The sequence below is a fragment of the Malaclemys terrapin genome, chromosome 9 (genome assembly GCF_027887155.1).
Source record: "Malaclemys terrapin pileata isolate rMalTer1 chromosome 9, rMalTer1.hap1, whole genome shotgun sequence".
Taxonomy (NCBI): Eukaryota; Metazoa; Chordata; order Testudines; family Emydidae; genus Malaclemys; species Malaclemys terrapin.
In genome coordinates, this window is record NC_071513.1 from 14783844 (window position 1) to 14800064 (window position 16221).

Below are 16221 nucleotides of genomic sequence, written 5' to 3' on the forward strand. Positions count from 1 at the left end.
ACTATGTAAATAATTTATTGATATCTCATATGCTGAGAAAGTTGCTGCCCAAATGCTAGGACCCTCTTCTCTTCTGTTTTTCTCCCCTCCCAAAAACATAATCTCAAAACACTTCTATTTTTGTAACACAGACTCTTGATCTCCAGGAGACAGGTTCATATCCCTCTTTTGTTCTATAATTAGAAGGTAGAAATTCAACACTTACTTCAGGAAAAATCATCTGGTTTTCTTTCTTGTTGTCTGTGCTAGGAATCGAAATTTACAGAGAGTGTCGCAAAACTCCAGATATCTAGTTTTAATAGATGGTCTTTAATTTCAGAATGAGAAATGCACCAAATATATAATTTAAATTCTGTGTTGAGATTATTTTTGAATAATTTATACATTCCTTTACTCAGTTTGTGATAATTATATTCTTTAAAAGTTTTTGTGGTTGCCGACCCTTGTGCTAGAGGATGATACAAATATTTTTCCCAGTAGGGGTTTCATACGTGTTCGCTTAACAGCAGACTAATGTTGAGACTTTGGCACCTTGGTCTGTTTTATAAATTCTGGATAGGACTGAACTGTCGTGATTACAGATTAGGACTGAACATTTGACTGTTCCAAAAATAATTGATCAATTGATGGGTCAAATATTATAAAATGTAAAAATGGTCAAATATTTTGAAGCATGAGTCCCTGGCCATCTTGGATAATAACGATTGATGGATCTATTCTTTGTAATTTATCTCATTCTTTTTTAATCCCAGTGATACTTTTGGCCTTCACAACCTCCCCTGGCAATGAATTCCATAGGCTGACTGTGCGTTGTTTGAAGAAGTACTTCTGTTTTAAATCTGTTGCCTGTTAATTTCATTGGGTGGCCTCTAGTTGTGTTACGTGAAGGGGTGAATAACACTTCCTTATTCACTTTCTCCACACCATTTATAATTTTGTAGACCTCTGTCATATCCACCCTTTAGTCATTTCTTTTGTAAGCTGAATAGTCCGTCTTTTTGATCTCTCCTCATATGGAAGCTGTTCCATACCCCTAATCATTTTTGTTGCTCTTCTTTGTATTTTTTCCAAATCTAATATATCTTTTGTAAGATAGGGCGACCAGAACTGCATGAGCATACCATAGATTTATATAGTGTTATTACAATATTTTCGGTCTCATTATCTATCACTTTCCTGATGGTTCCTAACGTTAGCTTTTTTTTTTACTGCCGCTGCACATTGAGCAGATGTTTTCAGATCTCTAAGGTGCCACAAGTACTCCTGTTCTTTTTGCGGATACACACTAACACGGCTGCTACTCTGAAACCTGTCTTGAGTGGTAACAGCTAAATTAGACCCCATCATTTTTTTGTGTATAGTTGGGATTGTTTTCCAATATGCATTATTATTTGGCGACAAGCGAGCTGATTTTCAGTGGCAGTCATGCTGCCTGGATCCTGGCCACTGGTCCCGGGGGCTCTGCATTTTAATATAATTTTAAATGAAGCTTCTTAAACATTTTAAAAACCTTAAAAAAGCAACAGAGGGTCCTGTGGCACATTTGAGACTAACAGAAGTATTGGGAGCATAAGCTTTCGTGGGTAAGAACCTCACTTCTTCAGATGCAAGTAATGGAAATCTCCAGAGGCAGGTATAAATCAGTGTGGAGATAACGAGGTTAGTTCAGTCAGGGAGGGTGAGATGCTCTGCTAGCAGTTGAGGTGTGAACACCAAGGGAGGAGAAACTGCTTCTGTAGTTGGATAGCCATTCACAGTCTTCGTTTAATCCTGATCTGATGGTGTCAAATTTGCAAATGAACTGGAGCTCAGCAGTTTCTCTTTGGAGTCTGGTCCTGAAGTTTTTTTGCTGTAAGATGGCTACCTTTACATCTGCTATTGTGTGGTCAGGGAGGTTGAAGTGTTCTCCTACAGGTTTTTGTATATTGCCATTCCTGATATCTGACTTGTGTCCATTTATCCTCTTGCGTACACAGAATTGCCTCTACCCTTGTGAGTTCCAGGACTAGCTGCTCCAAGAAGCAATCATTAATGATTTCTAGACATTTTACTTCTGCATCCTGTCTTGAGGTGACATTTATCTCCTATCCTGAGGAAAAAATTCATTGTATTTTTAGACAGCAATATATTGGGCTGGGTGGTGATGCTCAGTGGTGTACTGGAATAAGTAAAATGCTAGCTGTGGCGTTATTACCATTAAGTTAATGACACCTTCATTGTGAATATTGCTCCATCCCTCAGATACTAGACCAGGGGTGGGCAAACTTTTTGGCCTGAGGGCCACATCGCGGTATGAAAATTGTATGGCAGGCCATGAATGCTCACGAAATTGGGGGTGAGGGTTCTGGGGTGGGGCCAGAAATGAGGAGTTCAGGGTGCGGGAGGAGGCTCCGAGTTGGGGTGTGGGGTGGGGTGAGGACTCTGGGGTGAGGGGTTTTGGGTGCAGGAGGGGGCTCCAGGCTGGGACCGAGGGGGGTTGGAGGGTGGGAGGGGGATTAGGGATGGGGCAGGCTGTTGGGGTACAAGAGGGGGTGAGGCTCTGGGGTGGGGCTGGGAATGGGGGTCTTGGGGCACAAGAGGGGGCTCTGGGCTGGGATTGAGAGTTCGGAGGGCAGGAGGGGGATCAGGGCTATGGCAGGGGATTGGGTGGGGGGCTCAGGGGTGCAGGCACCGGGCAGCGCTTATTGTAAGCAGCTCCCAGAAGCATGTCCCTCCTCTGGCTCCAAGGCACAGCCAGGTGGCTCTGTACGCTGCCCTGTCCCTAGGCGCGGTCCTTGCAGCTCCCTTGGCCAGGAACTGCCTGCGGATGGGGCGACGTGCAGAGCTGCCTGGCCACGCCTCCGTGTACTACGTAGGCGCCGCAGAGGGGTCATGCCAGCTGCTTTCCAGGAGCTGTGCGGAGCGGGGCAAGCCCCCGATCCTGTTCTCTGGTTGGAGCACTGGCAAACCCTGACCCCGCTACCCGGCGGGAGCTGAGGGACTGATTAAATGGCCTGCGGGCCAGATATGGCCTGCGGGCCATAGTTTGCCTGCCCCTATACTAGACGCATGAGGAGCTTCTGCAATAAGGACACCAACTGTCTTTTTCACATTGTCTGCTTTAGAATTCAGAAGACTACCTGGAAGCCATGGAAATTTCAGCCTGAACAGTTGAAGTTTAGCTAAATTTTAAGCATATAAGGTCTTATAATGGGAAGTAACTATAGGTGGTGTTTCCAGCTCTGTTCATAATAGTTCACAGTTGCACTAGATGGCAGTACTTTTTATTTTTTTGTCCAGTATGAATTTTCTTGCTAGCATTCTAGATGGACCAATAAACTGCTGTAGCAATTCTTATGCTTTTGTTTGTAACGGGGATAATATCTATATTGAGGAGCTGTTGAGAATTAATCAGATACAGCTTGTTAAAATGCTTTCAGTATAAAAATTGATGTTAATCTGGCATATTAAACACACTGAAGAGTAGACAAGCAGAAAAGCCAATATCTCTTAGACCCCCTTCTTGTGTATTTTTAACATGTACTACGTGTGGCATGTAGTATACACATGCTGCATGCCCCACTAGCACTGGTATAAATAAATACCGTGCAGACAGGCACTGCTTGGACGAGTAGTGTAAAGACACATCAGAAGTTTAGGGTATGCACCCCAAACGGTTCACAGTGCCTTTTATGTCTATACTTTTGTTTTTAGCAGTTAAGTGTCCCACTGCCTCTCTCCTGCCAAAGCTGTTCCCCTTTCGTGAAAGACTCTGGCAGTGGGGAAAGACTCTGGCAGAAGGGAGGCAGTGGAGAAAGGGTTTTGGAAGCTCCCTTCTGTCAGAGCTTTTCCCCGCTGCCTCCTCCTTGCCAGAGCCTTTCACTGCATTGTGGACACTGCCTGCTTTTTTCACTGTGGTATGTAGCTACTGCCAATGTAGACAAGGCCTTAGTTCAAAGAAGAAATTGAGGTTTTGTTCTTTAGATTAGTCTTCTAAAATGATCTAGACTAATAAGGAATGCATGCATATTCTCCTTGACGCTTCACCTTCTAAAATTAGATTTTTCTATATATTATTTACCATGTTTGTTTTTTTTAATATTGTGATGCTGTTGCAGGAGTTTGGGGAGAGATTTTCATAGATTCATAGATTATAGGACTGGAAGGGACCTCGAGAGGTCATCGAGTCCAGTCCCCTGCCCGCATGGCAGGACCAAATACTGTCTAGACCATCCCTGATAGACATTTATCTAACCTACTCTTAAATATCTCCAGAGACGGAGATTCCACAACCTCCCTAGGCAATTTGTTCCAGTGTTTAACCACCCTGACAGCTAGGAACTTTTTCCTAATGTCCAACCTAGACCTCCCTTGCTGCAGTTTAAACCCATTGTTTCTGGTTCTATCCTTAGAGGCTAAGGTGAACAAGTTCTCTCCCTCCTCCTTATGACACCCTTTTAGATACCTGTAAACTGCTATCATGTCCCCTCTCAGTCTTCTCTTTTCCAAACTAAACAAACCCAATTCTTTCAGCCTTCCTTCATAGGTCATGTTCTCAAGACCTTTAATCATTCTTGTTGCTCTTCTTTGGACCCTTTCCAATTTCTCCACATCTTTTTTAAAATGCGGCGCCCAGAACTGGACACAATACTCCAGCTGAGGCCTAACCAGAGCAGAGTAGAGCGGAAGAATGACTTCTCGTGTCTTGCTCACAACACACCTGTTAATACATCCCAGAATCATGTTTGCTTTTTTTGCAACAGCATCACACTGTTGACTCATATTTAGCTTGTGGTCCACTATAACCCCTAGATCCCTTTCTGCCGTACTCCTACCTAGACAGTCTTTTCCCATTCTGTATGTGTGAAATTGATTTTTCCTTCCTAAGTGGTCACTATCTCCTCCAAAACAAAGACTGCTGTGTCACAATCTGAGGTTTTGAAGGCAATGTGGGAGAAATATGTGTATTCAAACATTTTTGTGAAACAACACTACAATCCAAAGCTGATGTGTACAGGGGCTGAACAGGATATGTAGTTAGTTCTCCAGTATTTCACAATACTGAACTCTTCACTGGGGAAAGTCTTCCCCTGGATTCTCCTCTCATGTCAGCCCTATCACTCAACTGCTTGGTCCATTTTGTGGACCATCAGAAAGGTCTCAGAAGGCCACTGTGGTTTATCACTCACCAATCAGAGAATCACTGAATTTCCAGCTGAAGGTGCAGGAGGCATTTAGGAAGGCAGAATGTAATTACCCACATTAGAATTTGATGAGGAAAGCAGGATTAAATTAAAAAGAACAGGAGTACTTGTGGCACGTTAGAGACCAACAAATCCACTAGAGCACAAGCCCTCGTGGACCACAGCCCACCTCCTCGGATGCATTCTTCCGAAGAAGTGGGCTGTAGTCCACGAAAGCCCACGCTCCAACAAATCTGTTAGTCTCCAAGGTGCCACAAGTACTCCTGTTCTTTTTGCGGATACAGACTAACACGGCTGCTACTCTGAAACCAGGATTAAATGGACACTTTTAAGAAACAAGTCATGGGGCTATTAAAATGTTCTGATTTTTGTATCATCTACTAGCACCATGCTCCTAGCTCTCTGTTAGGCTATTGGTTCAGTATCAGCTCTGAGGGTAAGATGCTACCTATTGAAATAATACCTCCTGAGATATAGATATCTGCAGTGTAGCCTGTAACAGTTCAGGGCAACTGCTCCTGAAACTACTTTTAGCCTTCCAGCTGTGAGTTCTCCTGGGTAGAGAACCATGTCTCTTCCCATCCTGACCGGGGTTTTTCCAGACTGCACAGTTCCCTGCTTACAATGTGAGTTACCCAGCAAGTCAGACTGCATGAGCTGGCCTGTTTTGCTTTCTCCTCCGAGGCTATACACAGCACAATTGCACACAGTTAGAAGTTACCACACAGCCCTTTCTAAGTGAGCACATTTATAATTAAGGTGAAAGCATTACAGAGAAAACATTAAAAACAATAAAAGGACCTAAACACATGCTAATAAGCTTACTAGAGATCACCCCGACTCCATCAAGGGGTCTGGCAGGTGATCAGTCCTTCAAACCCCACCACAGGGTTTTTCTGGGGTTACAAGTTCATAACAGCTGTTAGCTCATTCATCCTTTCCTTTATACAGTTTGGGCCTTTGATATCGTCCTCATGTCTGCCGATCACCTGTTACAAAGGGTGATCCTCTCCTCAGGATTTTGGCGGGGAAACAGCACTTATAAAATTGGTAATTTAAAAGGAGAAAAATAAACTTCTGATCTTCTGAAATATATGTCAAAAGGCTGATATATACAGTACAAGACATTAATGACAGTAACATTTTTGCGCTTTTCATTAAGAGTAAAGATTGACCTGGTTGTTTGTTTTTTTTTTTAATAGGAATTGTCTTTTGTGAAAGGAAGAAAACGTGCTTGCCCACCGTAAACTGTTTTTGAACATATTTCCAGTACAGTGGTGGTCCAGAAGATGATAAAGAAATGATAGCAGCTCCAGAAATACCAACTGATTTTACTCTCCTTCAGTAAGTAACAGTGCTTAATGCAGCCATAAGAAGGTTATTCTGTCAAGTAGTTAGTGATTTAAATCTAAAGCATTGCTTGAATGGTGTCCTGTGTTTCCAGGGGAGTTAAAATAGCAATCGTATAACTGGTTTAACTTTATTTTTTACTATAGATTTTTAGAATCTTTAATGAGCGTTTTGCTAGTAGGAGAAGCTATTGTCATGGTCACAGAATAGTTTCCATTATAAAAACATTTTTCTGATGCTTATAACTTTCTGAAAAACTTTTCTTTTGGATTAGAAATTTTCTGGACAGAAATATGAGTAATGTCAAGTCGACGTCTTTCTGTTTTTGGAGACAGATGTTGATTGAGGTCTTTTTTGAAGGGCTAGGGTTGCTTAATCCTTAACCGAGAGTTGCTTTTTTGCCAAATGTTTGTTCGTTATATATATGTATATGTGTGTGTTTTTGATAAACTTTAAATGATATCACTTCTCAGATACCTGTGATATCTTCCTACTGGTTTTCCAGTCATCCATAATCTTCCAGGGTAGACAAAATCTGGGTTCCTAATGTGGGTTGTTTTGTTTTTTAAATAGTGGAGGAAAAGCAAAATGTATCTCATAGGTACAGACAGAAACCTTTTAGGCCTTCTTTATACATAATCAATTTTTTCCTTTGTAATTCACTTTTAAGAAATTCTAAAAACCCTTCTTTGAGTCATGACTTCAGCTGAAAAGTACCTAAAATTTGATCTCTACTTGTAATTCTTAATGAAGAGTACCAACTTTCTTCGGGTTGGTTGGGAACATTAAAAAAGGACTGGGGGTGGGAGGAGAGATGATGTGATTGGAAAAAATAGATTTAGAGCATAATCAGTAGTATCTAAGACTTTTTAAAAATATATTTATTAGCAGAGTCTAATAGATTTCTAAGGTTAACTTTCTGTTAAATCTGTTACTAAGCATAGTCACTTAACCCTATTACTCCCTACCTTTCTCTTTTCCTTTGTCTTCACTCTCCAAGAAAATTAAATACACACAACTGTTAAATCAAGAAACAATTTCTCCAAATTGTGTGTGTGTCCACAAATTGGATTTGGATTTGTGAGATTTATTTGCTGCTTCACAATGTATTTTCTGAAAGGTTTTTAAATTAAAACTTGTGTGTGATGTGTTGCGTTTATGTAAGACGTAGGTTTTGTCTATTGTTTTTCCTGAAAAGACTGTAGGGACTTCTGGAGAACTAGTGAGATCATGACAACAGAAGTACTAAGGATGTAAAACTTAACAGTTGAAAAAGGAGGAATTCTTAGGCCTTATTTACAAGAAATAGTTGCACCAGTTTAAGTTAAGATGGTTTCATCTGGTGCAAAAATCTGTATGGGCATCTTTTATTTTAAGAGTATCTTATTTTGGTTTAGTTTAAATTGATTCCTAATCAGCTTATAGCAAATTGAAATAAATGTGGTTTAACCAAAATAGATTTGTATACAATGCCTTTTTCATTAGTTTAATTAAATCTGTTTAAAGACATACCTTAAGTTAAACTGGTACAGCTTGCTTGTGTAGACCAGCCTTTAGTCGTATGTTTAGAATTTGGGTTTTCACACCTATTAAACTCTCACATGCCAAGTTTTGGGCTGAAAGGTTTTTTATTAAAGACTTACCAGCCTGTTCTCTTTAATGGTTGGGGACAATTCCAATCCATATCTGAGTCCTCCTCTACAAAACAGGAACAACAAAATGTTGACATACCTGATCATTCTAAAGTTTAAAAAATAAACAACCAAGCTTGAAAATGTTTTTTGCAACTGTAGGGGCTCTCAACTTTCTGGCATCCTTAATATATTACAAAGAAGGAAGTACAGACACTTTTTCCCTCTGCGGATCACATTTAAGGTTGCATAGTTTAAAAGCATATCAGCAAATGCAAATGTTATAGGTTCTATGGCAACTGTCATTTGCATACAATGCATAGTCTGTATAATTTAGGATATACATGTAATAATGTTTAATAACAAAATTTAACAAGAAATGCAAAAATGCTAATTTTATGTTGGTGAAATTTAGCCAAGTTAATATTGCTGTAGGAACAGGTGGCCTTTTTGTTTCCTCACTCTTATATTTATATTAGGGCTGTCGATTAATCGCAGTTAACTCACACAATTAACTCAAAAAATTAACTGTGATTAAAAAAATTAATCACGATTAATCGCACTGTTAAACAATAGAATACCAATTGAAATTTATCAAATATTTTTGGATGTTTTTCTATATTTTCAAATATATTGATTTCTATTACTGCACGGAATACAAAGTGTACAGTGCTCACTTTATATTATTTTTTATTATAAATACTTGCACTGTAAAAATGATAAAAGAAATAGTATTTTTCAATTCCTCATACAAGTACTGTAGTGCAATCTCTTGTGAAAGTGTAATTTACAAATGTATATATTTTTTGTTACATAACTGCACTCAAAAACAAAACAACGTAAAACAATGTAGAGCTTACAAGTCCACTCAGTCCTACTTCTTGTTCAGCCGATCGCAAAGACAAACAAATTTGTTTCCATTTACGGGAGATACTGCTGCCTGCTTCTTATTTACAACGTCACCTGAAAGTGAAAACACCGATCACATGGCACTTTTGTAGCCAACATTGCAAGATATTTACGTGACAGATATGCTAAACATTCAGATGCTCCTTCATGCTTCAACCACCATTCTTGAGGACATGCTTCCATGCTGATGATGATCATTAAAAAAAAATAGTGTGCTAATTAAATTTGTGACTGAACTCCTTGGGGGAGAATTGTATGTCTCCTGTTCTGTTTTATCCGCATTCTGCCATATATTTCATGTTATAGCAGTCTCGGAAGATGACCCAGCACATGTTCATTTTAAGAATACTTTTACAGCAGATTTGAAAAAACACAAAGAAGATATCAATGTGAGATTTCTAAAAATAGCTACAGCACTCAACTCCAGGTTTAAGAATCTGGAGTGCCTTCCAAAATCTGAGAGGGACAAGGTGTGGAGCATGCTTCTGAAGTCTAAAAAGAGCATTCCGATGTGGAAACTACAGAATCCAAACCACCAAAAAAGAAAGCCAACCGTTTGCTGGTGGCATCTGACTCAGATTATGAAAATGAACATGTGTTGGTCTGCTCTGCTTTGGATCACTATTGAGCAGAACGCATCATCAGCATGGACACACGTTCTCTGGAATGGTGATTGAAGCATGAAGGGACATCTGAATCTTGAAGTGATTGAAGCATGAAGGGACATGATTAATCATGGTTAATTTTTTTAATCAGTTGACAGCCCTAATTTATATTATAGCATTTTATAAAAGTATGGTATGTTAAAGTAAAAGTGTAGTTAGGAAATACAAAAATTGCTACACTTGCCAACATTTTCAAAAATTTTGTAGAAAACATGAGTTTTGAACCACAGTAGATATATTCTCTGTCCCTATTCTCTTAATAGATGTGTAACTCCCATTGATGTTTATGTATATTTTCTAATAGCTTACCAGCGTTGGCAGGGAGGAAAGCCTTCAGTTTTGCAGTAGGGTGGCAGATGTTAAGAAAAGGTAGTGAAGTGCAGCATACGGGTCTCACTGAAACATACATGTGACATAGTCTCATGCATATTCATAGTCTGGAAGAAGCTAATAAGCTCCAATTTTATTCGTTGTTTTACCCATTTTTGTCTCCCTTTGCCTCAAGGTGTTATGAATTTTCTTTATATAAGGGGGGGGAAAACACCCTTTGTTCTGTTAAGATGCCTAATTTAATATTTAATTTAATATGAAAATTCTTAAAGTAGTGACACTTTCTTCATCTTAGACATGCTTATAGTATTTCAAAAAGACCAATGTTGAGCTAATTTACCCTTGTAAAATACTTCTAGTTAATTGCAAATATTCTGCAACATTATGTTCCATTGTATTTCTTTAAGTGTCTAAAAATGAATGGTTCTTCTAAGAGTAGTGTCCCTCTGGGTGCTCCACTTCAAGTGTGCATGTGCCCCACGTGCCTTTGATCAGAGATTTTCATTATCCGTGTGTGTTCGGCCTCTGCGTACTCTGCTGATATCATTGTACCCATCACTGAGGGTCTATCAGGCTGCATGGATGAATAGCCTTCAGTTCCTTCTCAACTATCTCAGCCTGTGATGCAGCTCAGCATATCTGCATTGTGTGTGCCTACGCTACCTGCTGATTTCAGTCTAGCTAGTTATTGGGAAGTTTGTTTTATTTCTTCCAGGGAGGTCCTACCTGAGTGGCATACCTGGTTAACGAGGGTTTAAACGCTACCTCACATGTAGAGAGGCTATTGTGGTCAACGGCAGACACTCTTAAGTATGTTCATTGCCTACAGGAGTTGCACATCCCACAGAATGTAACTTCTGTGTTGCCCTCAAATCCAGGACAAGGAAGAATTGGGAAATCAAGCTGTAATTATTAATTATGGCACTTTCCCTTCACCCCGCTTTGGAAACAGGTCACAAGAAACCCCCCTGTACACCAGTCTCCAGAGATCTCTAGTACCCCTTCCATCTTGGTGTAACAGTCTCGCAGAATGGGAAAAGCCTTAGAGACTTCAAGAAGAGGTTCCAAGAAGAGGCGCTCCAACTCCAGTCTAGGAATCCACTTTGAAAAGCCCTCACTCTCTGAACAGGTAACAGCCTCAGAATCTAGTCTCAAGGCTCAATCTTGCAGAGGCAGTGGGCTCCTCCGGTACTGTAGCTCTTCTGAAAGTAAGTGAGGCTCTGAGAAAGTGCTGGTACCATCTAGCAGAGATGGTCTGAACAAATAGGTCTCTTCTGGTACCTCTGTTGGGTTCTTCAGTACCGTGTAAGATTAAGCCTCCAACTATGTCAGCACCTTCTGTGAAGTGCTCAAAACCCTTGGTACTGTCCTCCAGGGACAAGCTTACAATACAATCAGTGCATATCACAACCTCACTCAGTGCTGCAATTCCACTCTGCTTGATTTGCAAGACTTTAGGTGCCTAAAGGATTTATTGGTGACTGCTGAACTAGAGTCTCCATTGCTTGCATCTCTTGGTACCGAGAACCACTTGCTGTCTGGATCCTTATACGTCTCTTGTACCATCTAATTCACCTCCCTTTTTGGTTAGGGGAAGAAGAGGATGATGATGGAGACCTCCCTTTAGCATCATCAGTCTTTGACCAGGGTTCTCCTAAATACCCACATAGGAAACCCCTTTCATAAAGAGAGAGGGAGAACGTCTGGCGACATGGTTCTTGGTGGGATCATCCCTGTATGCTACCCCTTCCCCCCCTGTGCTTCTCAGAGGCCATATTGGGATCTTTGGTCAGTTTATCACCAACAGTTCTCCAAGGTTCAGATCCTCTCTCACTGAGATGACAGGGAGACTGAAGCTTCTCCTCCCCAGCACACCACTCAACAGGAGGAAAGGTTTGAGGATCAGGAGGCTAGGACAGAAAGAGAACCTACCCCTCAGATTGCCATCTCATCCTCATCACCAGATGAGGCAATAATACCTTCTCCTCCATCTATGGCCGATGATTTTTCGACAGTTTCAAGACCTCATTAAACACAGGGCAGATTCCCTCCAGATAACTGCTTGAGAAGGTTAAAGAATCTCAACTCAAGGTGTTGGATGTTTTTTGCTCAGCGGCATCATCCGGAGTTGCCCATCCTATCAAAAAGGCTCTGCAGGAACCTGCAAAAACCGTTTGGCAAACCCTGGCCACAGTAATGATGAATTCAAATTGTAACAGGTGCAGAGAAGAGCTACTAGGATGATACAAGGAATGGAAAATCTACGTTATGAGAGGAGACTCAAAGAGCCTAACCAAAAGAAGGCTGAGGGGAGGTATGATTGCTTTCTGTAACTACATCAGAGGGATAAATACCCGGATGGGAGAGGAGTTATTTAAGTTAAGCGCCACTGTGGACACAAGAACAAATGGCTATAAACTGGCCATCAACAAATTTAGGCTCAAATTAAATGAAGGTTTCTAACCTTCCGAGGAGTGAAGTTCTGGAACAGCCTTCCAAGGGGAGCAGTGGGGGAAAAATAACCTAATTGGCTCCAAGACTGAGCTTGATATATCATCCCCCCCATGAATTTGATGGAACTGCCTACAATGGCATGTGGCCCATCAGTGATTGCCAGTAGCAAAAATTCCCAACTGCTGGACATGGGGCACTAGCTGGGAGGGCTCTACACAGAATTCTTTCCCAGCTATCTGCTTGGGGGATCTTGTGCACATTCTCAGGGTCTAACTGATCACCATATTTGGGGTCAGGAAGGAATTTTCCCCTGGGTCAGATTGGCTGAGATGCTGGGGGTTTTTTGTCTTCCTCTGCAGCATGGGGCACAGGTCACTTGCAGGTTTAAACTAATGTAAATGGTGAATTCTCTGTAACTTGAAGTCTCCAAAAAATGATTTGAGGACTTCAGTAACTCATCCAGACGTTAGGGGTCTTTTTAAGGAGTTGATGAAGTTAAGTGGCCTGCAACGTGCAGGAGGTCAGATTAGATTATCACAATGGTTCCTTCTAACCTTAAAGTCAGTAGTGACAGACTACCTCCATCATCAGGCAATCATAGTATACCTGTACTTTGATGATTGTCTGCTTGAGGATCAGTCATACTAAGAGGTGTTGACTGTCATGGAAAGGGGACTTTCTCTGTTCTTGGACTTGGGTCTTCAGTTGAATGTTGGAAAATGCACACTGACTCCCATGTAGAACATACAATTTATAGGGGCATTCCTGGATTCCTTGGCTTCAAGGGCCTTCCTTTCTGTGAACAGGTTCATGATGCATATCAGAACTATTCAAGGGAGCTCTCAGACTTCAGTCAGAAACTGTCATCGACTTCTAGGTCACTTGTAGGCTTGCACTTCCATGACAGAACATGCGAGATTGCACTTCTGCAGTTTCTAGGGCTGTCTCAGGTCAGTATACTTGCCAGACAGACACAGCCTAGACAAACAAGTGTCAGTTCCTCAATAGGTGAAGCACACGCTAGATCAGTGGAAGGTTCATCACTACATAGGCAAAGGAGATTACTTCCTTCAATCGACGCCATGGTAACCATAACCATGGATGCATCTGTTAGGATGGAGGGCCCACCTCAGTGCTCCCAGGGTACAGGGTAGATGGTCACCCCAAGAAATCACCAGGGGGTATGAAAGTTCATGGGATTAAAGTCGACCTGTACTGCAGAGGTACAACAGATATTACTGAATAGTAGGAAAATACTTTAACAGTAGAGAATATTTAGTCACTGGTGTGAACTCCAGAAAATTGTTGCTGAATTTGCCTCACTTCTGCTTGTTCTGGATTACCTGCTGCAACTAAAGAAAACAGGACTGTCAGTGCTCTCAAGATTCGTTTGGCCATCTTAATTTTTCATACCACAATTGAGGGGTTTTCACTGTTTGCTCACCCTACAACCATAGGCTTCATGAATGGTCAGGGAAATCCTTTCCCACAGGTAAAAGTCCCCAGGTTGGGGCCATAATTTATTTCTTAAAGCTCACGAAACCTCCTTTTGAACTGATGGCAACCTGCTCCTTACTGAATTTGTCTATGGAGACAGCCTTCTTCACGGCTATTGCATCAGTCTGCAGAGTAGGAGCAATTGGGGTCTTAATGGCAGATCCTCCATTCACAGTATTATACAAGAATAAGGTTTCCTTAGTCACACCCCAATTTCTTTTCTCAAGTATCTTCTGAGTTTCATCTGAATCAGATCATTTACCTAACAATTTCTTGCCAAAGCCATGTAATTCCAATCTGGGAACTGCTTTTCATACTCTAGATGTCAGGAGGTTTCTGACTAGATAGTCTAAGAAATTTCCAAAATGATTTAGTGCTGTTTTTTTCATTTGCAAACAGATCTAAAGGTTCTGCTATTTCTACCCAAAGACCAGCAAATTGGATTTCTGCTGTGTAATTTGCTTGTTATATTGCAGCCAACATTCCACCTTCTTCTTGTGTGCTGGCTCACTCTATGAGGTCAGAGTCTACATCTATAGCTCTACTTAATAGTGTCTCAGTATCAGAGATCTGCAGAGCTGCTACATTGTATTTGGTACATACCTTCTTTAGATGCTATACCCTAGTCAGTGCCTGTAGTTCTGATACGGTAATTCTTTTCTCCGTTCTGGACTCTATTCCAAAGCTCATTTCTCGTTACGGGGATACTGCTTGGCAGTCATGTGAAGTGGAATGCTCATAGGGACATTACTCAAAGAGAGGGAGAGAGGTTACTCACCCTGTGCAATAACTGTAATTTTCAAGATGTGTTCTCCTACAGGGGTTACACTACCTTCCTTTCTTCTGAGTTTTTTTTCTGAGACTTGGTGGTGGGTGGAGAAGGAACTTGGGGTGGTTCACCCGTGCAGCCTACTATAGTCTCGTATGCATGGGCTTGAGCAGTCACTGGTAACTATAATCTCTGATAGAAGGTGTGTGGGGCACATGTGCACCTGAAGGGAAGCACCCATAGCTAAACACATCTTGAAGAACTAGATACTGCACAGGGTGAATAATCTCTCTCTCTCTCTCCTGAATAATCTTGCCATTTCACAAAACATCAATTTAAGCAAATTTTGCGCAGTTAACAGTCTGAACTTCATACTCTTTAGGCCCTGACTCAGGAAAGCATCACTATTCAGGACAACACTTAAATATGTGCTTATCTTGGTGCCTTGTGTGCAGGCACCTAAGTGCTGTTCTGAATAGGACTGAACTGAATTAAGTACCTTCCTATATCAAACCTAAATTAAGAACAAATCAGGGATCAAGAATATTTGAATATTGTGAATATGACATCAATTGTTACTAATATGGCACAAATGGTTTTATTAGCATCTAGTCTCTGCAGTGGCTTATCGTACAATTAAATTAAAATATATTTGTAGGAATAAGACTTTTTTAAAAGCACCTTGTAAACATGTTTTGAGCAAACAGCATGTCAACATTTTCAGTAAAATTAAACACGTTATGTTTTTCTTGGCTGTCCAATTTACATTTTACAAAATTTGAGTTTTGATAAAATACAAAGCTACTTCAAGTATGTTTAATTTTTTTTCAAAGCGGGAGTTAGGTAAAGATAACTAAGTGCTGTGCATAAAGATGTTAGAGCAGGATTCTTACTATCTCTTTATCTATTGTCTAACACAGCTGGTTGAAAAAGCCAGAATATTTTTTGTTTTTTTTTGTTGAAAATTCAAAAATTTTCAACCAGCTTCAATGTTCAATAGTTGGATTTCTGTAAGTTTTTTTTTAAAAAAAGGAAAGAAAATTCCGTAGTCATTTGATTTCACAGAAGACACCTTCCTGTGATGTCAGCAGAAGGAACCTTTTATTTACGGTTCTCTAGCATGTTAATTAGTTGTTAAATCAAAATGGATTTAAAAGGAAAAGCCTAGATTTAAATATTTGTTCATAGTGAGTTGACATAGTCTTATTGAAGATGTAGATAATATTGCTACAATTATTTTGACAGTAGTATGTAGTATGTAAACATTTGTTTGTCATTACAGGGAGTCTGAAACACACTTTTCTTCTGATACAGACTTTGAAGATATTGAAGGAAAAAATCAAAAACAAGGAAAAGGAAAAGTATGTTCGGTTTATCAGGGATATTGAAACACTTGAAATTTTGTGCAGACTGAAAAGTGCAAGAATGGTTTT

At 40.5% G+C, this 16221-nt stretch overlaps 1 protein-coding gene across 5 annotated transcripts in view; it reads left to right on the top strand.

Annotated features, from left to right (window-relative positions):
- The window catches only part of STAG2 (stromal antigen 2), a 177112-nt gene that overhangs the window by 58421 nt on the left and 102470 nt on the right, over positions 1-16221 (top strand). For 4 of the 5 annotated variants that reach the window (XM_054039120.1, XM_054039122.1, XM_054039123.1 and 1 more), the window contains 2 exons: positions 6386-6527; positions 16071-16149. In XM_054039120.1, coding sequence (XP_053895095.1) covers positions 6484-6527; positions 16071-16149 — 123 coding nt within the window. In that variant the 5' untranslated portion in view covers positions 6386-6483. Of the gene's footprint in view, positions 1-2052; positions 2071-6385; positions 6528-16070; positions 16150-16221 lie in introns of those variants that run through there. The other variant, XM_054039124.1, reaches the window with a different exon arrangement.